The sequence below is a fragment of the Rhamphochromis sp. 'chilingali' genome (assembly GCF_963969265.1).
Source record: "Rhamphochromis sp. 'chilingali' genome assembly, chromosome: 19".
Classification (NCBI taxonomy): domain Eukaryota; kingdom Metazoa; phylum Chordata; class Actinopteri; order Cichliformes; family Cichlidae; genus Rhamphochromis; species Rhamphochromis sp. 'chilingali'.
In genome coordinates this window covers 30,097,062-30,123,206 of record NC_137946.1, presented here as the reverse complement: position 1 = coordinate 30,123,206, position 26,145 = coordinate 30,097,062, and the positions used below count along the sequence as shown (strand labels likewise).

Genomic DNA, 26,145 nt, shown 5'->3' with positions numbered 1-26,145 from the left:
CTATGTACGGACACTAATTATGTTAATTATTTTTCACCATAATTATAAAGAATGCAATTAGGAAACAAGGTAGGAAACATAAATATCAATATGCAACGCTTTATTTCTATATATCTCTGCAAGTATTTACATTTTGAAGTGATCACTTCTACAACATTTTCACTTACCACTAACAAATTTTAACAAATCGTGCACTGTTACATACATTATTTTTGTATGTATGTAACATACAAAAAATCAACTTTCAAATTTTACAGAACTTTTCACCAAATTGGCAGCATTTTAAAGCAAATTGTCACATGTTACACTTAACAAACACATTTGTTTTTCAATAATTAAATTCAACTTTGACATGACACTGTAATGTTGCCACTGAGAACATCTAATATGGCTTTCTTTGTCTGTTAGTGGGAAACCTGGCATTGCATGCTGTTCACCAGTGTGTTGTAATCTGGGGTATAACGTGACACTGCAACTCTGAGTGAGTCTTGCAGATGTGCATCGGAGAGGCGTGTTCTGTGTTTGTTCTTGATGAAGTTCATGTCAGAAAAGGCTGATTCACAAAGATAGGTTGAACCAAACAGGCTGGCAACCTTCATAGCTGCTGTGCACACACCACTGTACTTTTCTGTGTCAACAAGGCACCAAAAGTTTGGTGCACCCAGATAGGCTTTGAGGTGGACGTCATTTTGCAATGTTACAATTTCGATTTCCACCTGTCCAGCATCCAAGCTGAACATTGAACTTAGTTGCTCAGCAATGCATGTTGTGTCCACATTCATGAAAGGATTGGAAACAAATGAGACACATGGCTCAAGCTGATCAAGGTCACAAAACCTGTTCTCAAACTCTTGACCAAGTCGGTTTATGACTTGAGTGTACTTTTCTGCAACTTTGTCAAAAGTCTCAGATGCAGAAGCATTGTCTTTCAACACCATCTGCACAGAGGGAAAGTGCAGCACCTTTTTTCTCTGTAAATGCACAGAGAAAATGTTCATCTGGGCTTTAAATCCATTTAAAGCACTTATCATGTCAGCAACAGTCTTACCTTTGCCTTGCAGCTCACAGTTCAAATGGTTCAGTTTCCCAGTAATGTCTGTTAAAAACACAAGGTCAAGTGTCCACTCAGTGTCCTCCAGCAGAGATGTGTCTTCCCCTTTGGATTGCATGAACTCCTTGATTTCACCCAAAAGTGACAAAAAACGAAGCAAAATCCGTCCCCTGCTGAGCCATCGGATTTCCGTATGTAGTAGCAGGTCACCATATTCAGCTGACAGCTCCTCCAATAGCACCTTGAATGTTCTGTGCTGTTTAGCTCTGGAGCGGATGCTGTTTATGATCTTCACGACGGGAGTCATGACGTGCTCGAAGCCGATCACCTTTGCGCATAACGCCTGCTGGTGAATGATGCAGTGGTAATGCATGAAGTTTGGGAACTCTGTGTCACCTTTACAGTGAGCGATGAATCCCGTATGTCGGCCGAGCATAGCAGGAGCCCCGTCGGTAGTCACTGATACCAGCTTTTCCAACGGTACCTTTTTCTTCGCGAAAAACTCCTTCACCGCGTTATAGATGTCAACTCCCTTCGTTGTTGTCTTTAGCAGCAGTAGTGTCAGAAGTTCTTCTTTTGTGGAGAAACCATCAAATACCATCCGGATAAAGACCATCAGCTGTGCTGTACTGCTGCTGTCGACGGACTCGTCACACTGGATGCTAAACCAACTGCACTTTGCCAGATCCTGATCCAACTGATCGGCCAAGTTCCCGGACATAGCCGACACTCTTCTAACAATTGTAGTTGCTGGGGGCAACTACAATTGTTAGAAGAGTGGAGAGTGGCGATTACATCGTTTCCATATTTCTCGTCTTTAAGCACAGTTTTTGCAATTATCATCATTGCTTCTTTGAAATACTCCCCGTCTAAAAATGCCTTCTTTTTCTTAATCATGAAATGTGTAGCTCTAAATGAGGCTTCGGTTGCTTTTTGAGAGTTTTTCACCGGTCTCGTGAAAAAAGACTGCTGTTTGCTCAAACCTGCCTTTAATTCGCGGGCCTTTTCCGCTCGCAGTGTGCTGCCCTTCGGGTAGTTAGCATGGTAGCTTGTGTGACACGTTCGGAAATGTCTCTCCACGTTGTGCCGCTTTGCCGTTGCCACAGTTGCCCCGCAAATGAGACACACGCATGAATCTTTCACAGAGGTAAAAAAGAACTCTTCCTCCCATTCACTGTGAAAATTATATGTTTTCTTCCTTTTTTCCGCCATGTTTTCCTCATCTCCTCACCTTTGCCTTTGCTGGTCTTCACGGCAACTGTTTCCGTGGAGACCAGCTAGCACTAAATATTAGATCATGATCTAATATTTAATAATAAACTTTTTTTTTTATATATTATCTCTAACAAATTAACGCCAATGCAATTGTGATTAAAAAAAAATAGCAAGAAAAAATAAAAATAGATGCAGCTTACTGGTAAGTTGTTATGGTGAGCTATTTTTAGAACAGGCCCGCGGGCGACTCATGTGGTCCTTGCGGGCGACCTGGTGCCCGCGGGCACCGTGTTGGTGACCCCTGATGTAAATGTTAATAAAAACACAGCTAATGAGTAAAAAATTGTTACAAAACTAATAATACTGCAAACACTTCTACACTCTGCCTTTGGTCAAATATAATTTTACAGCCGTGCTGAACATTTTTTGCAACCAATTTCACATAAACAAAAACTAAGCAACATCTTATTGTCATGAGTTTATATATACTCACTGATTTACTAAAACCTGTGCTTACATTTGAACTTACATTATGTGTAATTGTTTTAGTTGTTCAGTGTTTGTCTGTAACATAAGTGAGTGTTTGTCTCCGCCTAGCGGCTGACTTGCATCATTTTTAATGTCTAACTTCACTGGCTACCTGCATTTTCTTCAGGTACAGCCTATATAAAGTCCAACCTGACATACAACACATTAATAAAGGGAGAACACCTCTTCAGCATTTAGCACAGGTGTACAGGTAAAGTGTTTGGCGGTGTTGGAGGAGCATGCAGCACACATTCCCCGCACAGCCAAGATCAGGGCGTGGTGGTAACTCGTTTATTACAGGTTACAAACTATGTGGCCATTGAGACGAAGCGCAGTCAGTTTGAACTTTGTAGGTCGTGAGCAGCGTTTTCGCCCTGCGCCCTCCCACTTTGTGGCGCGCACACCAGGATTTGCATACAGAGGAGTAGAGCGCCCGCCTCCCTCAAGAGTTTGGTTTTCCTTTCCAAGCAGTACGTTTCTGACCAGACTTTGCTCGGCAGAGGTGGAAGTTAAACTCGGGTGGATCGACTCCTCCGCCCAGCCAGCGCTGACAGACCTGCTCTGTTTTATCCCGCTGTGCGTTTTCCCCACTTCAGCTGTCGCTCCGTCGGTTTTGTGACGTTCTGGGCCGATCCATCAAGATGTCTCAGATGAACAAGAAAACGATCACGACGACGACCAGCTTCAGGAATCTACAGGCCTCTCCGGAGCCGATGGTTACAAGGCTTGTCTCCCCCAGCCCTGTGTTCTCCGGGAGCTCCGTGTCGTCGGTGACACCGATGTCTCAGGTGTCTCAGGTGTCCGCGGTGCCGTACGCGGTAAACGGCGCAAGCTATGGGACGTTGCGGTACCTGGTCCCTGTGCAGCAGCAGCAGCAGCAGCAGTCCTTCGTCCTGATGCAGCAGCCTATGATGCAGCAGCCTGTGATGCAGCAGGTGGTGTCCCCGATGTACCTGCAGAATATGCAACAGCTGAGCATCAGCAACCAAAACGACTACATGTACCAGGATCTCAGCATGACAGAGGTGAGGTCATGCGCGCATTCAACCAGTATTCCCCCCACAACTCTTATTATTTAGTCAGTTCAAAAGTCTAAGAAATACTGGGAGTCAAACCAAAAAAGGAATATGGTTTACTGACAGCAACTAAGAATGAAGATTTCTTAAGATATGTTATTTGCAATACCCACAATAATCACCCACATTAAACTCTTCTTTGTTGGTGTGATGCAAAACACCACAGAGAGTTTCCAAAACATGAGATCCTTGCAGAAGCTTCATTAGAAATCAGATATCTTCAGGCAGCACTTTCAGGGATTTCTTTTTAATATAAAAATTACTTTTTTCCACCACTGCTTTTATATTACTTGTGTTTGTTTTCCATGTGTGTTTGAAATTAATCATCTGACATTTTAATGACCACTAAATAACTCATTATTGGTTAACACAACAAAACACACCTTTCAACTTTTCATGTATTTTGAAATGTATTTTCTTTGGACGCCTGGAATGTAAATGTGTCTCTAAAGCACATTCGGTTATCTTCTGTTATTTACATTAGATATAAATAAACTAGACATTTTTCATACTGTTATACTGTTATATGTTTGCATTTCCCCCAAAATAATTTATTTAACACAGTACAGTGGGCTACGTACTGACTGATTTCACTCACTAAAACTAAGCGTTTTACCCATTAGAGATAAAAACACAAGCATAAAATGCTAAATATGAGTATCAGTACAGATTTGGTGGTTTTGATGCAATCTACTAGATCTTGTGTTGGTATAAATCAGTTTCTGCTCACACATGGCTGTTAAGCATCTTTAGATGGGTGATTGGTTTAAGTTGCAGTCAGCTATCAGAGCAGGGAGGCTGCTGTGTGCAGATAGTATGGGTCAGCCATCAGGAAAGCATTAGCCATGTAAGCATGTTCCTAATATGGCATCAGCTTCTCATTTCTCTCACTGTGCTGTAAATTTTCTCAAGGCTGAGGTGATGTTTGTGCAGTTGAAGACACTTTTTCTGATTTGCTGGCATGAAGGAGGAATTTATATTTTTACTATGTAAATATAAAATTGAGCCTTTCCCATTTAATACGGACGATCGTGGCTCAAAGAGTTGGCAGTTTGTCTTGTAACCAGAAGGTTGCGGGTTCGAGCCCCGGCTCGGACAGTCTCGGTCACCTATCACCTACTGGTGATGGCCAGAGGGGTCGATGGGGCGATATGGCAGCCTCTGTCAGTCTGCCCCAGGGCAGCTGTGGCTACAACTGTAGCTTGCCTCCACCAGTGTGAGAGTGAATGAATAGTGGAATTGTAAAGCGCCTCGAGGGCCCTGAAAAGCGCTATATAAATGCAATCCATTATACTGCATATTAGTGATGGGAATTCTGGCTCTTTCGGCTTGGCTCACTAAAAAGAGCCGGCTCTAAGGGCCGTTTCGTTCGCGACCGACACATCACTACTGCATATGCTATTTTTTTTAAGTGGGGTTTAGCAGAGTGAAAATATGTCATGTGTATCGCTTCATTAGATTAAAAACAATATGCAGAGTAAAGTAAATATCCAGAATAAAGCCAGAAATCATTTAGTTGAAAATTCTTTAACATTATTTTATGTCTTTAAAGAAATGCATGAGTACATAAATACTTACTTGTATTACAGCAAGAACTTCTGTTAATTATATACAAACACAGAGAGCACAACCAACCGCTCACATTGAAGCTACACATGGAGGTCGTCGTACCGTGTCTGCAAAACATCTTCTAGAAGGGGGCTAGTAGACTTGTTGAATAACTGTTAGTAGTTGAGGTGGGGGTCTTTTCTTTAGATTTAGATACTCTGATTACAGTATTTAGTTTCCTTAACTGATTACCCAGTAAATTATTGCTGTGCTGAAAAGGCAGATAATGTATGACCCAGATGTTCAGGCTTCAGGCTCCTATTAATGCTCAGGTAAAGGCACTTTTTTCTGCTCTTAGCTCTTTATGAGGTCAGTTAGAAAGGAAAATAGTCATCTCAGGCACATGACTCTGGCTGTGAGAACAGCAGCACCATCCACTTGTAGTTAAAATCATCAGTTTGTAAGGTGAAGCCAATTAGAAGAAGCCACGGGCTAACTGATGAATAACTTTAATGGTGAAGTATACAAAGCTACTATAGTAGAGGTAAGAATAAAGTGCTTTAAATGTCTTGCATTATCTCCCCACATTTATTCAAGGATTAAGGAACTTTTGCCAGCTCGGCCCATTGCCAGTAAAACAAACAGCCTAGAGCTCGGTCGCTGGCAAAATACGATATGGCATCATTAGCAGTACGTCCTCATGATCACTACCAAGTGTGCTCTAGGTCTCTTGAGTTTTGCCACCTGAGTACACTCAGCCTGAGCTCCGATTTCTCTGAATCTTAATCTTCCTTGATCATTTGTTGATTTACGAGACACCGGTGTGGTCCTCCAATTCCCAAAGTCTTGCCAGCGAACATTTCCCTGCTCCAGTAATTGCTTCCTGAATATGTTGGCCTCTGTGCCTGCAATGGTTTACACAAGGTTTCTGCTGCAGGCTGAAAACATTTGAATTATATCAGCTTTCTACATTTTTATCTGCCTCTTTAATGATGATTTTATTTCATATATCTAGCGTCAAGTGCAGCAGAATTGAAAAACTTCCTCTGCGTCTTTTTTTACTTTGGCTACTTACAATTTCAGGCTCATTCTGCTGCTTAAGCCACTGCATTGAAAGCTAAGTGCTCACACCGTGTGTGATAAAGAAGTGCTGCCACACCCCGTCTGACTGCTGAGGCGGCACGCCCTGACTTTTGAAGACTCATTTATTGTTCCACCTGATGGGATCTACATCTGCTCAAGTAGACTCTGGTGATCGAGTGTTTAACTTCGTCTTTCGTTTTTTTAATTATTGAAGGAGCTGAAGCTGATTTGTTGTGCCAGTAACTTACAGGACTTTCACTTTAGAAAAAGCTGCCATGCTCTATAGTTAGCTCTTAATGACTGGAGGCTGTGCATGTAGTATAGTAATGTAGTAGTACTACATGCTGTATTTGACCGTTTATCATTTTTATGTTACTCTTGGCACTCGTTTGCATTGTTTATAGTTCAAGTAATCATCAAAGGTGTTTGTTAACCCTTTATTGACCAAGATTCATAAAGGCCTCAAATACCTATTTTTTATCTTGGCTATAAAATTGTAAAAAGATTAAAATCTCATCATTCAGGAAAGTAAGGGAATAGAAGCAGACATAGTAAATCTAGGCAGAGGGGATTCGTTCTGTCTGTGTTCAGACAACAATACCTTCTGAATGTCTTGCACTGTCATTATACACTGATTATTCCCATACAGCCTTCTTTCTTAAACTGTTTAATTTTATCTCTGTTGGAAACGGTAATGAAGTTGCAGTCATTTAAAGAGGACTTGTAAAATGGGCTTGCTAGCAGGCCCATGGTAGATAAAGGGTTAAACATCATTTTTGAAACAGTTCGTTGTCCAGACGTCTCACTTTAATAGGACTGACTGATTAGGAATGGGAATTCGAGTAACTTACAAGAGCATCCTGGAGAATTGCACACAACATATCACAATTCAATGCCTCAGTGGGCAAGAAAGGAAAAAATAAGAGCCACAAAGTAGGGATTCTCATGGGTAAAGCATGTTTCATTTAAAATACAACATCTGGCGCTGGTGTATTGGTGTACCGATTTGTTTTCTGATTTTTAAAGCATTGCAAAACTTTTAATTGGCGTGTGCATCCGTGTATACTTTTATTATCAATAGATTCATGGGGAAAAATAGCTGAGCATTTCAGATTTCTACTGTGTCTTAGCTGCAAACCTCATGACCCATGGACCGCTTTTTGTCTAATTCACAGCTTGTTTGCCTCATTGGAATGTATTTTGATTTTTACTGGCTCGGATTCAATTTTTGGTTTTGTTAATGCCTTCAGAGTGAAAAAAAAAACAAGTGTCAACAATTCTCACAATGTCAGGAAGCCCTTTTTTAAAATTTCTAAAGCATACAAGGCTAAAGCAGCTGTATTCAAATTTCTGGCATGTTGTTGCTGGGTAGACGCCCTCAAATGGGAAATAATAAGCTTTCTAATTTTTCCAAGTTGCACTTAACTTCCCAATGAGCTCCATTTATTTTGCACTGTTATTTATTAGTGCTCTGAACTGGATATCCTGAAGGTCATGATACAAAATCACAAATTCAGATTTATTTAAACACACTGTATGTTGGACATAGAGTTTGTATACCATGTAATTATTTATTTGAAGAGTACAAGGAAGAACCTGGGAAACGAATAAGTAAAATGGGGTTGAGTGTTGTAGGACAGTGAGGCCATGTTTGGGTCTAGCAGAGCAAGATTCATGTTACTAACGGGCCTCAGCTTCTGACTGCTCTGATGGCTCAGTTTCAGATTCAGTTTTTTCTACTAGTGGATTCATATTGCATCACAGAGTGGTGCAGCTTGTTTCAAACAGGGCTTCTCAAAGCCCAGTATAAGATAAATGATGATTATTTTGATGGGGTTCAATGGGTTTTATGGGTGTCCCAAGGACTGAGGTCTCTTGTAGTTCTCTTTATGTCTGACAGTCTCTTCTTTCTTCTCTCCCTCTTTTGCCAACTGTTTCAGAGCACCAGCAGGAAGTCTTCATCTGTGTTCAGCCATTCAACCAGTCCTATCAAGAGCCCTGCGACAAGTGTTGAGGAGGAGGTAAGGACCTCACATTCACCCAGTCACAAAAGCCTCCTTACTGGGTACAAAATGCTCTATAAAGCAGAAGTCTCTGTACTGCCTAAGCATTAGCTCATCACCAGGGATGGGTTTTTCACGATTCCGATTCCATTTTCGATTCTGTTTAACGATTCGATTCTTTATCGATTCTTTTTTTAAAAAGGAGAACACTAAGGTCGATTAGCTTAGAACTTTGTTTTATATCTTCTCTTTGAACAAGATAGAAATTTAGAGGTAACATGGCCTTACAAACCCAGCAGTGAGATCTTAAGAGATCCACAGCCTACGGCTCTTCAATGGGTGTCACAGGGTCCCCAGGAAAAAAATTGTAAATGTAAAATAATAAAATAAATATTCTTCTGTAGCAATAACAAAGTATAACATAAATTATTCTGTAGCAATTACACAAGAATATCCAGTAATGTCCCTGCCTACAATTAAACACATTCACTTACCGAAAATCGAGGGCATCTGCTGTGGCAACCTTTGACCACAAACTTAGACACTGCTCGGTGACATTCGTCTATCCTGGCCTGAAAGGAGACGCTACCGGTAGACTGCAGTGAGAACTGCCAGCATCTGAGCCAGCCAAACTCTGTCTCTCTCATCATAGTCACCTAAATGCACAGTAATGGCAGGTTTTGTAATAAGGCAGATCGCGCTAACATAATATGCACTGTTAGTTGATTATTTACCTGCCGCATTAATGGGAGAGGACGTGCGAACGTTACCGCTGCTGCTGGGTTGGATTTCACGAGTCTGGAGCGAATTAAAAACATGACATTCATTTAAGGTCATCGTGTGTTTTGTGAGCAAATGCTTTTGCATATTCGTAGTGTTTCCTCCCTTAAATGAAATATCTACTTTGCAAGTATTGCAAGTTGCCCTGTTGTCATCCGTTCTCGTAAAGTATAACCAAACTTTTGAGCCTTTGAGCCGCTTAGCGACATGTTTCCTGCCAGGTAAATGACGCTCCGCAACGTGGTGACGTCATTCGGGGCGACTGGAATCAATAAGGGAATCGTTTGCAAAAATGGCAAACAATTCCAAGGAATTGGAACAGTGGGAACCGGTTCTCAACAAGAACCAGTTTTCGATACCCATCCCTACTCATCACTGATTTTAAAGCTACAAGAGCACAAGCTTCAAATCTATTTAAAGTATATTTAGTTTGTTTCATGGTGTTAAGATGAACGAAAAGTGCAAATAATGATAAGAATAATATTTGAAAAAAGTCAGCAGCAATAGGAATACAGGTCGAAACTCCACCAACAGACATTTCATGTCAGTGATGAACACATCATTAGGCAAATGAGACTGTAGCTTGTTATAACAAGTCAGAGGTGGGTCCATTGTCTGACAGTGTCATTTCAAGATTAAAAAGAAAAACTTAGAGAGAAGAGGTTTTGCACCACACCACAGTCTAGTTCAACAGGTTCATGCTGCAAGCATTCAAGAGCAAGGAAACCCCCAAACTGTGTTTGACATGTAAACGCAAAGGATGGACTGCATTACAGTTATATACAAATTAAATCAACAGTAATTCAACATAAATGTGAAGTTGTGAGGCAGAGAGTGACTGGACAGTTAAAACGTTTAAATCTATCTTTTGTTTCTGCCGCATTTCAGCGAATATTTAAACATGTACATTAGTTGTGTGGTTAGAAACATGCTGCACATTGATGTCTAATCACCGAAAGACTGTTTGCTTGTACCTGAGCATCAGCACTGATGCAACAAAAAAATAATCAAAATTTAAACCCAAAAGACAAGACTTCAACTTGTTATGAATCAAATTATGAATTTGATAATCTGAACACAGAAAAATCTGATCATAGTCCAATATTTTTGATACAACAATTGTTGGTTTCTGTCTGTAGTTACAGACACTTTGAAGTCAAAGCTGTTTCTTCAACATGAAAATTGAAAAAGACGGAAAAATGCAGAAGGGGTGTGGAGTTCGTCTGTCAGTTAGGCAGGGACACACCCATCAGTCTCAACATGGGAACACTAGTTCATCAAAGTACAGTAGCATAGCAAGTGTTTTCTGTTTTTTATCTGGTTTTGTTTTAAAATGAATTCAGCCAGGGGCAACTCATTGCACATGCATGCTTTCTGTGCAGGCAGCAACGCCCTGCTTTACAGTCACACTGTTATCACAGCACTTTGTTCGTAATCACAGGACCAGAAACGGTCACAACATTGACAAACCATGCTGGGTGGGTGTGAAAATTGAGGTGTGTCTGGCCACTTCCCAGAGGCCTTTGCTGTAGGTGGATGCATTCTTTTGATTTGAACCTGCAGTGTCATGTATATGGCTGTTGTTACAGGAGGGAGGATCTTTGATTTATCGAGCTGGTGTGGCATTTTTTCTTGGCACAGCCGAAGAAAATCCTGTGTATCTAAACACACTGTTAAGTCTGTTAAGTCCACTAACAAATTAATCAGCCAGTCCACAGTTATGTAATACTTTATCACTGACATATTTCCACTTTTATGACCTTTGACTTGTTTATTGTGAAGGTAAAGCTGCTTTTGACCACTTGATAAAAAAGAAATGGCTTGTGTAAATGAAACCCTAGTTAACTATTCCAATGCTGTAAAACTTTGCAATTCAACAAATATTGTACCAGCCTGATTATAGGTAGCTACATTGCCTTATAAGCTTACAGCATTGTCATTTGCATGTTTTGATAGTCTGATGAAAATATCACAAGCCACTTTTTATCAGCATCGGTGAAGCCCGTCTGGTCAAACTCATTCACTTCCTGTGTTCTTTCTTTGCTTTTATGACTTTTTCATCTTTTTCTATGTCTTCTTTGGTATTTTTGTCTTTTTCTTCATTTCTTTTCACTTAATCTTAGAATAAAATGGTTTGATATGAAAAGGTAAAACTTCGTAATCACAGTCTTTGCTCGTACATCAACCATCTGCAGAGTGTCCTGGAGTTACCCCTGCCTCTAATCTGCTTTCGCTCCAACTTGCTCGCAGCGTTCTTTCCCGTCAGCTCGTCAGTGACAACTTATTACTAATCAGCTTTTCTTGACCTGCTTGAAGAATTCTTTCTTGATGATTTCATTTTTAGTGAGGATAAAGTGACATGAAGCAAATTGTGGTTGACCTGACTTTTTTTTTTCTCAGAAAAAGAAATGTCTGTCAGTCTGCTCCTGACTTTAATGATGGTTTTCATTTTTAACATTTTTTGAAGTCATTTGAAGCCACTTTGAGCACAAACGCCACTCTTACTGTGTGACACATTCTTGGAAATTTGACTAAAACATTTCTCAACACACAGCGTGTTTGTAATGAACACGGACCCACCGGTGAGGCCGGAAAGATTGGAGGGCTAAAATTGTCCATCTCCGTGGGAGGGGAACAAGTTCAGAAAACAAAACCCAAAACATGATGGATTCTTGTAGTGTGCAGAGACGGCTGGAGTGCTGTTGAATGTCACGGAGGCCTTTTGACCTTTGTTATCTGAGGACTGAAAGACATTCCCTGAGCACTTGAGAGCGGTGGGGATTGGTTATTAGATGCAAATGCAGATGCTAATTGGCAGACTGGTCATTTACCTCTCACCTTTTTCCATATTCATCATCAGCCATAGCGCAATGAGGCTGCACAGTGTGGATAAGAGGTAGAATCTGAAGCGTAAAGGGAAATTCACCCATGAGCTGCAACCTCCAGGCCTGAAAAGTGAAGCCAATGCATACCTGCTAGAAACTGCAGTTCTGCAGGCTGACTCCAAAGGCACATCAATCTTGTTAAAATGCCCATCTATACAATAGAAATATGCACACTTAAAGCACGATACAAAGAGCTGTAAAGGGCTTTTACTTTAGGGTAAGGTAACATATATACATTTAAATACTATGATCTGACTGTTAGATGCACAGGCGGTTACCTCACATCTGTTAGATTCTAACAGATGTGAGGTAACTGCCTCACATCTGTGTAGGTTCTACATCATCCAGGTAATCGTTGAGCGCTTGAAATGAAGAGAACTGGACTTGTGTGTTTCACCTCTCATCCAAAAGGCTTCTTCAGTTCTAAATGAACTGATAGAGAGTCCCAGCTACTCTTTTTGGAGGCTGTTCACATTTTTGTTTTGGTTTGAATGAAGTCATGTTTCATAGGCTGTACAGTGTGTGACAGCAGCAGATAAAATGTTTCCAAAAGCAACACGACGCGACTGATTAACAAAGAGTATCAGTTAACCCTGAATGGAAGGTGTGGCATAACTGAATCTTCTCAAGATCAAACTCTGTTTTGTAGATCTGACTTGTATCAGGCGCCTACAGAGAAGAAAATGAATATAGCGCTTCCTTTGCACTGACCAGGTAACCATTACCGCTGTGACCTACATCATGTTTGTCACCAGCCAAGTCTCGGCTTAAATTCTAGCGACAAACACGGGAAGATCAAAGGAGAAAAAAGTTGCCGGACCAGTTTTGAAAATGTTACCCACAGTGAAAAAAACATTTAACCTATTCTCTCTCACACACACACACACACAACATAAACAGACTTCCACAGGCACGCAAGGGACGCTTCTCTAAAATGCATCACTACCTAAAATGCTGCTGTCACAGAGCCAATCAGCGTGCAGTGACTGTAGGACACTCTACACCGCTCCACTGCTTTGCATGCAAATGAAAGTTTACAGTTGCAGGTCTGTACAGGCTGAAGTTAAAATTCTATATATTAGCATATTTATGACCTGGGAGCGGGTTTGACTGTGACATCTGGTGCAATGAAACGCAAATTTCACATGGTAGCAGATTCATGTGTTACATGAAGGCCCCAGCTTTTGCAAGGTATAGTAAAAAGCATGTCTGCACATGTGTTTCTTGCTTTATTCGAAGCGAAATCTTGTTGCTTGAGGATAGGATTCATTTTTATTAAACAGAAGGGCTTTTGTCTGTGTGGCAGTAGTTTTGGCCTGTTCATTCACCCTGCCAGGTTCATGTTTTCCCACTTTTGTGCGAAAGCACTTGGATTCCCTGCACGGAGCAAGTTTTAGAGCATAACACGGTTCTCTGACGAACGAGAACAGGGGTGCAGCTAAAGAATGTTTTCATAATTACTCTGATTTTTTCTTCATGAATTAATGCTTATGACAGAAGATGTTGCAATCAGTTTTTTAACAAAATAAAGAAAAAATGAAGAAGAAAAACAGTTGTCCAAAATAAACAGATATGAGCTTAGAATAACAGGGGAGGGATCTTAAGGTTTGGAGACTCCATCTCAAAGGTCATCTTAGGGCAGATTAGCTCCAAGGAACTCCTGTTCTGACTTGGATGAATGTTGGGAAGGAATGTCGTAATTGTTTTAACTTTGAACCTCAAATTTAACATATTTGTCAAACTGTCTCAACCTTTATGTGTCAGTAGAAGGACGAGGAGGGTTTTTACATGTGTCCCACAGGACCAGACCGTTAATAAGGAACGGTACTGTGGAGTCCTCAGGGACAACATTTGGCTGTGGATTTGCCTTCCTGTGAATTTTTCATGTGCTTGCATGGAGTGATTTAAAAATAGCAGCAGGGCTAGAACGGGTGCAGAGGTGCACAGAGACGACCCCGAAGAGGAGATCTGTCTGATTTAATGACTTATGATTCAGCAAGCACATAGTAAATTCTCACATAGTAAAGGTCAACGCATTAATGTGTGGCTTTATAGTTTCTCTTAGGAAGATATCTGATGTGGAAGCAACATTCAGCATTTTTTCTGTCTTTTACAATGGATGGAAACTTCTAGATCTCTGATGCCGTGTAAAGAATCAGATTTCAAGGATTCCCTGAAGTATTTCGTGCTCTGACAAAAATTCTCTGCCAAATGAAAAATCTACAGGTTCATGGGTAATTAAGCAGGATGGTTGTTGACAGACATGTTTGGTGTGGAGGATGCAGTCTTTGCGACTATCTTCTGTGAATGTGATTAGCTGTGTTTGAGCTGAAGGTTTCTGAAGGTTTATGCGCCGATGCTTCCTTAGAGGGTTTTTCTCACAGCTGTGTGGTATGTGAGGTTTTCAAGCCTAATTATAGGATGGTGAAGAAGGGAGTCACATTGAGGTGAAGCAAGAATGATGATATCATGTTTTAAATGTTTAAATTTAAGGAATCTCTTAGGAATTATCACTGTCCACTTTTTTATCTTGTTAAAAAGATCAACAGCTGATCAAACAGGTGATCCACACAGATCCAGCCTGTCTGACGTGAGTTTCCTGTCATATTTTCTGCAGTGTCAACTCCTTTCAAACATCAGCAAGTTTCAAAGAGCTGAAATGCATCATGTTTTTTATCATGAGTATACCATCTGCTCCTCAGTCTTCTCTGCTGATAAACACCCACAGACACAGAGTTATAACCTTATGCTGCAATCACTTTGGCTTCAGTGAGGTTTTCAGTTGAGTTGACTTCATAGTCAAGTTCAAGTTTTCAAATTTTTTCGTTGTCAGTGTCATGTTTTATTTTTTCTTTGAAGCTAATGGATTATACATTTTGTTTTGGTTTGGGGTTGTGAAAGTTGAACTGCCATTAAATTAGCAGATTAAAAGTCATTTATCAATTGTAGTTCAAAAAGCCGGCACAGCTATGTTGATCTCGTTCATGCTTGTTGTCTTTTTTTCTCACAATTTATTGAAGGCACATAAATGAGAGAAATACAGACTGGTGATCTGTTCAGAGTGAGCCCCAGCTTTTGCCCTCTTCATATCCAAAAGCCCAGAGATGTTTTTGTAATTATAGTCATTATTTGATGTACACGTTGTGTAAATAATACTTTCTGGTGTAGCTGGATTCTTGTAGGATATCACTATCACATGTGAATCCGTCTTGCCTTCAAGACAAACTGTGGTTTGGCTGGCCTTTTTTGTTTTCAGTGACTGAATCCATCTTCACGAGCATGCACTACATGTCAGTGCTGTTGCTGAGCTACAAAACTGTGGTTCATCCAAGCATCTAATCATTAAGGTAACACAGTCTGTACCTGTTAAAGGTCAAACTTAATAGTCATAATCACAGAAGCCCCTGCACTATAATTGGAAACCCAACACATGCAGTGTTGCCAGCTAACAAATATCCCACCTGTTCAATGCATCCTGTTGAGTTCCTGTTTTAGTTTTACTCGGTGGCTTCCAGTGTAGGAGTTATTTATTTCCTACTGAGGGAATCTGAAAACTGTGGACAAAACTGTGAACTAAAGGTCTGGCTTAAAACAGCATTAAACTCTATTGTAATAATATCCCATTTTAATGTTTATTTTTAATAAGATTAAAATGTCTCTTGTCTCACTTTTGTGAATGAAGGATTTTACACGTCTGATGTCTTTAAAAATTTAATTTAATGTTTGTTCAGGCTTGCCAAGATGTCGACAGATCAGCAGGTGTCTCTGCCGTTCACATGATGGCCGATTGCTCAGCAGAAACTTATATATGAGTCTCAATAGGAAGTTCAGTTTAGGCTGTTTCAGTCTGCCAACAGTAGATGGCTATGTGCAAGCAGCTTTGCAACCCACCTTCACCTCAGTTCCACATTTTAATGCGGCTTCTGACTTCCTGGCTCAATAATTCATAATAATTTAAAATAATTAAAATTATTTTTTAATTAAATAATCATGCATGATAAGGATTTTTTCTTCAGTATGCACACACAAAGGCACTCACAGAGACTCACACAAAGAGGCTTGTGTGGTAACGTGACTCTTCTCTCTCCAGTAACAATCTCTAGTGTTTCTCAGTCACTCAGGCTTCTGAGAGCCTGTGTGGCTCATGCACTGACCTGCACACACACACACACACACGGACGCACACACACATTGACCAGAAGGCCTGCCATGGTGAAGAAGTGAGGTGATGATGTATTGAGTTACTGCTCTTTGTGGAAGCTCCATTCATAGCCCGTGACAGTCAGCTACTGAAGGCTGAAAAAGTTTTGTTTGCATTCAAAACAGGAAGCTGCTGCCTTTTCAACTTTTTTTTAACCACGTTTACTTAAAATACCTGATTTCTTATCACAGGTAAAAACAATCTTATCTCCAGTTAAGAAGAAGAAAATCAACCTGGAGCACCTCAACCATTTGAGATGGTAAACATGAAACGCAATTACCCTCATACTGCTGAAAGGCTGTAACTAATGATTATTTGCATTAACCTGTAGTGACATACTGACTGGTATTATTTTTGAGTAGCTAACACATTTTTAGGCTTTAAAATAGCACAAAAAAAGTGAACATTGTAACAAACACTGAGCATTGAGCTCAGGGGTCAAGTTTAATTTCAGGCTCTTTGAGCAAAAAACTGGATTTTTGCTCAAAGAGCCTTAAACTTATTGACCTGATATATAAATGTATGCAATTTGAAGATTTTGTTGCAGTTTTATATCTTTTTGATATCCGTTTGTTTTTTTGTTTTTTTTAATCTAAGACGTGTGGGAAGTGGCTTTAAAAGACTGTTGAATTAGTGTGTGGATCCACCGTGACATTCATACCAGTTGTCTGTCGTGCATTGTGAGAGATTTTATTCATTGGAACTACCCACATTGCTACCAAGCTGTATGTGCATGTTTACAGATAAAAGAGATCACAGATCAACTCATTTAAGTCACTTTAAATGGGACTGGTGAGTGTAGCTGTGGAATATAGTTTATTAAAAAAAGGAGGATATTTACACTTTTGACACTAACCTGTGAAAACTAATAATATTATATAGATTACACGCCATTACCAGCATGTCTGCTGATAGCAAGCGGCTTGTTTTAGAGTCGTGTTTGTGTCCAGAGTGATCTGCCCGTCAGTCATTTCTACACTCCTTTTCTCTGCAGACACTCCCACCTCCACGCTGTTATAGTTTTTGTGTAGCCGCCTCATTCCTTTTGTTTCCCATTTTTCTCTTACTGTTTAAGAATTAGAAACAGGAGAAAGTAGTGCCAGTCTTTGGCACTGCTGTGACCTTTGAGCTCTGTGTGGGATCATTAACCAACCTCGAGGTTTCACAGTGTCTAGATAGGATTTACAGCCTGTCGAATACCAGAGTTGTGCGTCATCTGAGTCGCTTGTTTTTTCTTCCTCCGTGAGAGCTGGACCTGTTTTAATAAACAAAATCGCTCTTTGTGTGATTTATTATATAAAAACGTGCATTTTACTTACTGTTTATCATGCTTTTGTGCTGCTTTCATTGTCTGTTGTGCCTCACATCTCATAATACAATACAATTTTATTTATATAGCACATTTAAAAACCAGATGTAGGCCAAAGTGCTTCACAGAAACCAAATAAATACAAGTAAATAAAATAATAAAATAAAATAGGTACAAATAAAATATACTAACAGGTGGGAGACTTAACTTAGTACGTAACACAGATCATGCGCATGAAACTTACTGTGGGTTTTTTCAGGATTAGAGGGATGTTTATATTTTCACTTTGCAAAAATTAAAGATAACATTGAGATAAGCCTTTCTTTCTGTTGAGGGATTAAAGTTTTGAAACTTCAGCAGTTTTTTTTGGTTTAGTCAGGCTTGTCTCACACAGGTAAGCGATTGTCTTGCATTTCTGGCTTCCCAGAGCTTGTGAGAAGTTACCTGAGCTTGTTGCTGTCTTTCAGGCATTTAAACAGTTTCACTACATGTGTTTTTCTTCCCTTCTCTGGAATTTCCTTGACCCTTATTTTAACAATAGTAACACCCACCTCCTGTGCCACTGTTTCCTGATAGGACTTACACAGCAGTTTATTATATGAGCCATGCATAAAGGAAACCTGCCGCATTACAACCAAGGTTCCCACTGGTAGTGTTTATGTACCGTATATGCTGAAATACTAGTTCATCAGTAAAAGCTGTAAATTATGATGTAATCTGTTGACACAACCTTGCAGTAATGTCTTTCTGTATGTGTGCAGTGTTTAATCGTGTGGAGGGAAAAAACTATTTTTTGCATGAATTATAGAAAAATCCTGCAGAGTTCTTTTGTTTGTAGTCTTGTGTATGTCTCTTTTATGAGCAAAACATTTTAAAACACCTTTCTCTTTAGCACTGTGCAACACAGTATTAGTGAATAAACACCTCTCTGACAGTGGTGAAAGAAGCTGCACCTGTAGTGCTCTGTGCAGGACCTGCTGACTCTCCAATGGCACAATGCTTTGAACTTCACTTGGTGGGAAATTCCAGCTTGTGATCTTCCCTCGAGCTTGTGTGGAATCTGGCTGAACCACTTTGCTCAGCCACGGTTTGGATGTGTAGGAAGAAATATCTTATCTTATCCTTATCTTTGTTTAGTCCAACGTATTTAGTTTTAAAAAGAAATTTCTGAGTTTACCATTCCGGAAAGATCATTCACGCAGGTGTTTTTAAATAAATAAATGCAGAGAAATCTTTAAAAAAGTCCTAGAACATAATAAAGTAGCTGTTTTTGCAGCTTTAATGCCATGATTTTCAGTGTTAGCGCCAGTGTTGGTCGTCAAATAGGCCAAATTGCTGTGTTTAAATACCTGAGTTTAAAAGTGCCATAAGTAGAATTCAACACGTAAAAATACTTTTTAAGTAAGAACTGGAGCGTTAGTAGTGGAATGTACTTTAAAGTACCAAAAGTAAAAAGTACTCGTTCTGTACTAACAGAATGCATAAGCAGGAATAGGAATTGTTTTAGCTGTGGTGCCAGACTCTTTATGTTGATGCTGGCATTCTCACAGATGTACATTGCAAAACCATGACATCACACTCATTGCAACTTCTGTGCACCTAAGTCACAGGTAGGCCTTAAAAAAACCTGCTAGTACATACTGTGCTCAGAGTCAGGCAATAACATGATCACACTGACAGTAAAAACCTGTGTAGGGTTCTTTTTTCACATAAAAGTCAGGATGAATTATACCTGTGAACTGTAAAATAAAAAGAAAAAAACTGAACAGTATGTGCCTGTTGATGAGTCTTTATTAGTTTTATTACTGTTATTTATAAGGTGTTATTAATTTAATTGTTAATACTGAGCCTTTAAGCAGTGGTGGAAAGGGTGCAACTAGTGATTTATAACATTAAAAACATGTCAGACAGTTCAGTCTAGTTTTAGTTTTACATTTTAATGCATGAAAAAAAGTTAAAACTTTAAAACGTAAAACTCGTCACAGTTTTAAGTTTTCATATTTTTTAAGTCAAAACTTAAATAACGGGAACATCACCTCCCTGTTTGCTCTTTGAAACTGTAAACAAAGAGCCCCAGCTGTACGTTACTTTTTACTAAGCAATTTTAAAATTCACCCTCTTCCGTTGTGGCGAAGAGGGAGCTGAGTGTAAAAGCGAAGCTCTCAATTTACCGGTCGATCTACGTCCCTACCCTCACCTATGGCCACGAGCTGTTGGTAGTGACCGAAAGAACGAGATCGCGGATACAAGAGGCAGAAATGAGCTTCCTCCGAAGGGTGGCTGGCCTCTCCCTTAGAGATAGGGTGAGAAGTTCGGCCATCCGGGAGGGGCTCAGAGTAGAGCCGCTGCTCCTCCACATCGAAAGGAGCCAGCTGAGGTGGTTCGGGTATCTGACAAGGATGCCTCCTGGGCACCTCCTGGGTGAGGTGTTCCAGGCATGTCCCACCGGGAGGAGGCCTCGGGGCAGACCCAGGACACGCTGGAGAGATTATATCTCTCGGCTGGCCTGGGAACACCTTGGTATTCCCCCGGATAAGCTGGAGGAGGTGGCTGGGGAGAGGGAGGTCTGGGCTTCTCTGCTTGGGCTGCTGCCCCCGCGACCCGGCCTCGGATAAAGCGGATGAAGATGGATGGATGGATGGAATTTTAAAATTGTGAAAAAGTTAAAAAACTACAGCTTGACTATTCCTGTAAAATCTGTATCCCTGTGAAAATGCCTGCCAAATATTGTATTAGTGAAACATATCTCTCCTGTAGTGGACAGAAAGTGAAATTAGATATAAAATCAAAGTGCAGTTATTATGTTAATGACTGGTTGTCCATGTACATAATAGCTCTTGAGCAATAACATGTTTAAAGATTTAATATGACAGTATCGACTCATTTGGTTCATCTTAGTTTTTTTCTCCTCGTGTGTAAACTTGAATGAAATATTAATGTCTCGAATTATGGGCAAAACACAAACATGCCTGAAAAACCATTTAGTGTTTTTTTCCTCTCAGTCACTCTCTGTTCCTCTGTAAATAATTATAGCCACTACTTGGGACTTTCCCTCAGCTCAAAAGATTCAGAGATGAGATTGTCTTGTTGTAAGATGTCACTGAAGGTCTGGAGGGTTGAGTTGTGAATAAGTGCTTTTTAACAGCCAGCATTTTGCAATTCTCTGCTGTTACATGCACATAGCTGCAGCTGACAGATGTGTTTGGCTTTGATTGAGTGTAGTTTGGAAGTGCAGCATGGTGAAGGCCAGCAGGTCAGGGAAGCCCCTTCAGCATTTCAACACAATGGTTCTTCTTCGCATAAAGCCATAAAGACAATTCTGCAGAAGTATTTAAGTGTCCTGCACAGTCTTGACCTTAACCCCATCAGCTTCAGACATGAACTGGAATGCAAACTGCCAGCCAAGCCTTGTCTCCCCACATATTTAAGTAATCCTTATGTAAATAAAAGAGTGCAGCCTCCTGGTAGTTGGCTTTTAACCCTTCCTAGAAAGTCCTCTCAAGAATAGTGGGGCCTTTGAAGCAGCAGTTTAATAAGCTGCAATTTTTAATGTGTTTATTTAACCTTTAAAAAGGTTTAAGATGTCGTTTAGTGCAGCTGTGATTCGGTCTGCTAAGGATTTCTTTTCTTTTCAAGCGTGATCCCTGTTGGCAGGTGTTCAGCATGTAGCTGAGAAGAAAATTTACTTAAAGCACAAAATTGCATTCCTTACAGTTATCGGCTGAGAAACAGACAAAAGATGACAGATTCATGTCATCATACTGACTCGTCCTGAATTGCTTTGTGTGGCTTATTTCCTGCTGTCTTTACATTTGTGTTAAATCACTTCTGGTGATTTTCTTTGAAAATGTTTAAAATACCTTTCTGGAGCAAGAACCAACAGGTTACCTAACAGACTTATTTACTTTACTTGTGATCTGAACGTTATTTACTCATTGATTGATTTGATGTGTGCTGTCCAGATTTGCAGAAATGTCTGCTTTCTCTTGAATACGATTCAGTGTCTGTTTCCGAGAGCCTTTGGCTAACTAACCATGAAAAAAGACTGAAAAAGGACTTAATCATGTCATTCGGATAAAACACAGTGCTTATGGATCTGTTTCTGTCCTGGTACTTCTAGGTTGAATTGGAGGTAGAGGAGGAGGAGGAAGAGGAGGAGGGGGATGCTGTAGAAGTGGAGGAGGTGGAGATTGTTAATGTCATACAGTCGAAACCACCTCCAGTGATAGAGAAGATCTCAAGGAGGGAGGTGAGGACTGAGTTGAAGGAGATACCAGAGCCAACAAAGCTGGACACACGTTACTTCGGCGAGCTGCTGGCTGATGTCTACAGGAAGAACTGCGACATCCACTCCTACATCTCTGAGCATGTGTCCAAGATCCGTGGACAGTAAGTAAACTTTAGGCATTTAAGTTCACATCTACATCAGTGTACACACAAGATTAAAATTACTTTATCTATTTGGTGCTAGTTTACAAAAACAGCTACCTCAAGATGCTTTATATTGTAAGTTACACACCCCACAAAATTAGAGGGAAAATCTCAACAATCAATACATCCCCTATGAACAAGCACTTGGCAACAATAGGGAGGAAGTACTTCCTCTTAACAGGAAGTAACCTCTGGCAGAACTCGGCTTAGAGAACGGCAGCTTTGCGCCTCAACTAGTCGATGGGAGTGAAGGAAAAGAAAAGAGAGCATAGGGAGAGGGGACAAAAGCCACTATAAGAGAGAAGACAGTAATAAAACACATGGGGAGTGAATGACGTGAGCACAGAAGAAACCTTCAATGCATCATGGGAAGACCGCCAGCAGCCTGAGCCATAACTAATGGATGTTTCTGGGTCATCTGATCCAGCATTAATGATATGCTTCATTCAGTTCATTTAAAAAACAAAACAAAACAATATACTTTTTAATATTTTTTTTTTACTGTATAATCATAAAAGTAGATAAGATGTCTGTCGTCTGAATTCAAACTTGAAGCTGTTTTCAGAGGAGAGGCTCCGCCTCCCATTCTAAAACTTTAAGAACCACTGAATAAACAAGTAGCAAATGGCCTGTTCGTGCTGGTGGTTGTGAAATGAAAATGATGCAATCCTTTTATAGCAAAGTAAAGTTTGGTAGTTTTAGCCTGTTGACATATCTTGTTCTTTGTTGCAAATTTGGATTGCTCAACTTCTGATTGTGTAGGAAGAGTTGGTGAAGGAACAAATCACAGCAAAAATGACGCGTTGGTCAGTCAATAAAATTTTTCCTCTTCCCTTAAGTGTTGCAGGAGTTCCTGCATTGGAAAAAGGAACAAACACAGACAGATTTCAGGTATGATAGTAAGATATGGTACTAATCCTTTAAGATATAATGGAGCCTGATTATTCAAGACTTTGTAGGTGAGATGAAGGATTTTAAATTCAGTTCTGGAGCCTACTATAGTCTCTCCTTCTAGACTGTGTTTTTTTAAAAAAAAAAAAGCCTGATAATAAGGAATTCCAATTGTTCCAGATGTGTGGACTAGTTTCTTAGTATCACAGGATGTGACAGGATGTTTCTCATTTTAGGAATATTTTTGGCGTGAATATAACTGGGTATCATTTGCATAGCAGTTAAACTATATGCAGTGTTTTGTAATAAAATAGCCTAAGGGAAGAGTCTTCATAATTTGAGGTTAAATCCAAGCTTACATTTGATTTTTATTTAATTTTAGCATTTTAACCTCTATTCTTATATAAAGCAGATGCAAGAACTACTTGAAAAGAATGAGTTTATGAAAAAAACTCACACAGCGTTCTTGCTCCCTGTTTCAACTTCTTGCACTGCTATTTAAGCAGTGATGTGAAATGAAGACATCTATTGTCTGGTTCTCAGACATGCTCTGCAACACTTTTAGTGCAGAATGCAAAGCTGGCCATGACCTAGTCAAAACACAAAGCTTTTATTTTGTGTGATATGCTTTTAAAAAAAGAAAAGTTTTAACTGAGAAGTATGGATTTATTTTGAAGAGGAAATTTCAAATATCTTACTCTGGAATAAGTAAAGTACCAGGGGACAAAAGGAAACCCCGGTCCTTATTACCAGACAAATAGCCTTTCGCAAAGAAATCTTCCATTTCTACCAGATTTTGGAGTTTAGCACAACTGAGAAACATCTGTGTCATGCTTTGGTTAAATTACCCAATGCGTCATGCTCCACTGCATTAGAGGGAGTTGTCTTTCAAACCATTACGGAGTTGTTCACCTCCACGTTATGATGAAACCTTTCTATCATGAGGGGAGGGGCCTCCATGATGACTCCAGTCCACACAGACATGAAAAACTAAAAAACCTGTGGGAGATCTTTTACTGACACCTGCACGATCTGCAACCCCATCGTCAAGCACCAATCATCTAACGGAAGAATTGTTTTCATTCCTCAAGTGAACTTTGAGAGATCAGAACAACGAATGATGATGTGTAATTTTATGTTGGATGTTTCTTTAACATCACACCTTTCTGTTTGTCCACGGAAAGGTGAGATGTTATACGCATACATCGTTTTGACTTGGACTGCTGTACACCATTTAGATAAGCTGTGTGAGATTGTCATGGAGACAGACACTGGGTTTGGCAGCTTGGATTAGTTTCATGTGCAACATGCTCAAACAGGTTGAAGGCGAGTTTCGGGTTGGCTTCTCTCGCTCGTAACTCCCGCAGTTTCTCGTCTCTGATCTCCTTACAGTACCTCGCAGTTCCCCTTCAAATTCCCAGGTGAGGTCATGCAGTACCTCTGGTGAAGCCCATTCAGATATCCACACACCCAGCATGTCGCTCCCCATTTTATAATCAATATACTAAAGATGGAGATGAACCACAGCACTGGATCTATACAGTGTGTGAGCACTGTTTGCAGCTGCTGTGGGAGACAACAGAACTGTGGTGATCAGTGTCACCTGCAAACTGTGTGATTGCTCTGTCATTTGGGAGAGATTCGGTGCTTTGGACACGAGTGTGACAAGTTGGAGTTTTGTTGGAGATGGTTTACATTAAAGAAACAGGAAAGCATTTTCAAATCAGATTGAAAACTTGATCAAAAGATTCTTCGTGCTGTGTTTGAGCTGTGCAAGAGTGATAATAGCATTCTGGATCACGTGTTTTGGAATTTTCTTGTGCTTTTGGGATTGCTGACAGTGGATTCTGCAGTTTTTGATTTGTATTTTTTTAATTGTGTATATAGCTGTACACATGTTGTCTGTGAATCATAAGGAGTGCCTGCACAGTCTGTACACCTGAAAACGTAACCTGGTACAGCACGTGTATTTTAAATCATCCATGCTGATTTTGCACATGTTCACCGTCATCAGTTTCTGCTTAATTTTCACATCACTCTGCATGTTAGTACAGGAAACCAAGGTAAGAAAAAAGGATGAACTGTAGGTCAGGTTTGCTAAAAAGGCCAAATGGAGTGAAATGGAGCTCCAATAAGTTAACACCCAGTTGATTCATGAGGTGTGGGTGAGTGAGAGGGTAGCCATAACTTTTCACCTTCCTGCCAACCACCTACATGTCTCTAAATCACCGAGCACAGATGTACTTACTTGTTCCACACTATTGTACGTGCGCTGACTCACAGTCCAGACTAAGCAATTAGGCTGAAATAAATATCACGCTGACAAGTCTGATGAGATTCAGGGTGTTTTCATATAATCAAGAAATGTTTCCATGAAAAGCTGAAAACCTCTTTAAAATGCTGCAGCTGTCATTAGCCAGATCGCACACCTTGATGAATATGGATGGGACAGAGGAGCTAGTCAGAGTGGCACCAACAGGCGCTCCTCTGGGCACACAGGAAAACACACGAACTTATCCACACATAGAAAAGCACAGCACCAGGAAATGATCCTAAGATTTCATGTGACCTTAAGTATGGTGCCTAATCTCAGTATGGTCCTAAATTAAAATTTTCAACCATAAAATAAGTTTGTGCACCAAAAGGAGCCCAAATCGTTGATGCATCATCAGAGATGAACAGGTTTTTGTTCAGATAGAACAAAACACGCCTACTGGAGCTCTTTCCAGTCACGCTGTTTTACTCATTGTTTTCCTTGCTTTGTGTTCCAGGAAACACCAGATGGATTTGGGAAAAGATTCCATGGTGAGAAACAATCTTCCATCACACAAGTAACTGATAAGTGAATCTGAGGAGATCTCAGAGAGACACAACAACATTAGCTGCGGTCAAAATGAGTCACAACCTTGAAACTAATCAGATTTCAGACATTTTCTGCAGAATATGAGAGATTTTGACTAAAGTCCTCGGAAACAAAAACTAAAGTAAAAGTGTTTTTTTTTGTGATCAACATTTTATTGATTTAAAACGGGGTTTGGGGGGGGGGGGGGGGGGGGGGGTACAGACATATACAGCACAACTGTAAACTGCAGTAGCAAAGCAAACATTAGTCACAAGGCATAGGGACAGCAAAGAAAAAACACA

General features: G+C 40.2%; 2 protein-coding genes across 3 annotated transcripts in view; one reads left to right on the top strand and one right to left on the bottom strand.

Annotated features, from left to right (window-relative positions):
* Nucleotides 1–404: 404 nt before the first annotated feature.
* Nucleotides 405–1,772, bottom strand: LOC308387508 (general transcription factor II-I repeat domain-containing protein 2B-like; the record flags this gene model as incomplete). Its single annotated transcript, XM_080867614.1, has 1 exon — nt 405–1,772. The coding sequence occupies one exon, from the start codon at nt 1,770–1,772 to the stop codon at nt 405–407; it is 1,368 nt and encodes a 455-aa protein (XP_080723740.1).
* Nucleotides 1,773–3,220: 1,448 nt separating this feature from the next.
* Nucleotides 3,221–26,145, top strand: part of pof1b (POF1B actin binding protein) — a 37,961-nt gene continuing 15,036 nt past the window's right edge. The window contains exons 1-4 of one of the 2 annotated variants that reach the window (XM_080867762.1): nt 3,221–3,819; nt 8,442–8,522; nt 21,800–22,068; nt 25,773–25,806. In XM_080867762.1, the coding sequence (XP_080723888.1) occupies nt 3,436–3,819; nt 8,442–8,522; nt 21,800–22,068; nt 25,773–25,806 (768 nt within the window). In that variant the 5' untranslated portion in view covers nt 3,221–3,435. The remainder of the gene's footprint in view (nt 3,820–8,441; nt 8,523–21,799; nt 22,069–25,772; nt 25,807–26,145) is intronic. The other variant, XM_080867763.1, reaches the window with a different exon arrangement.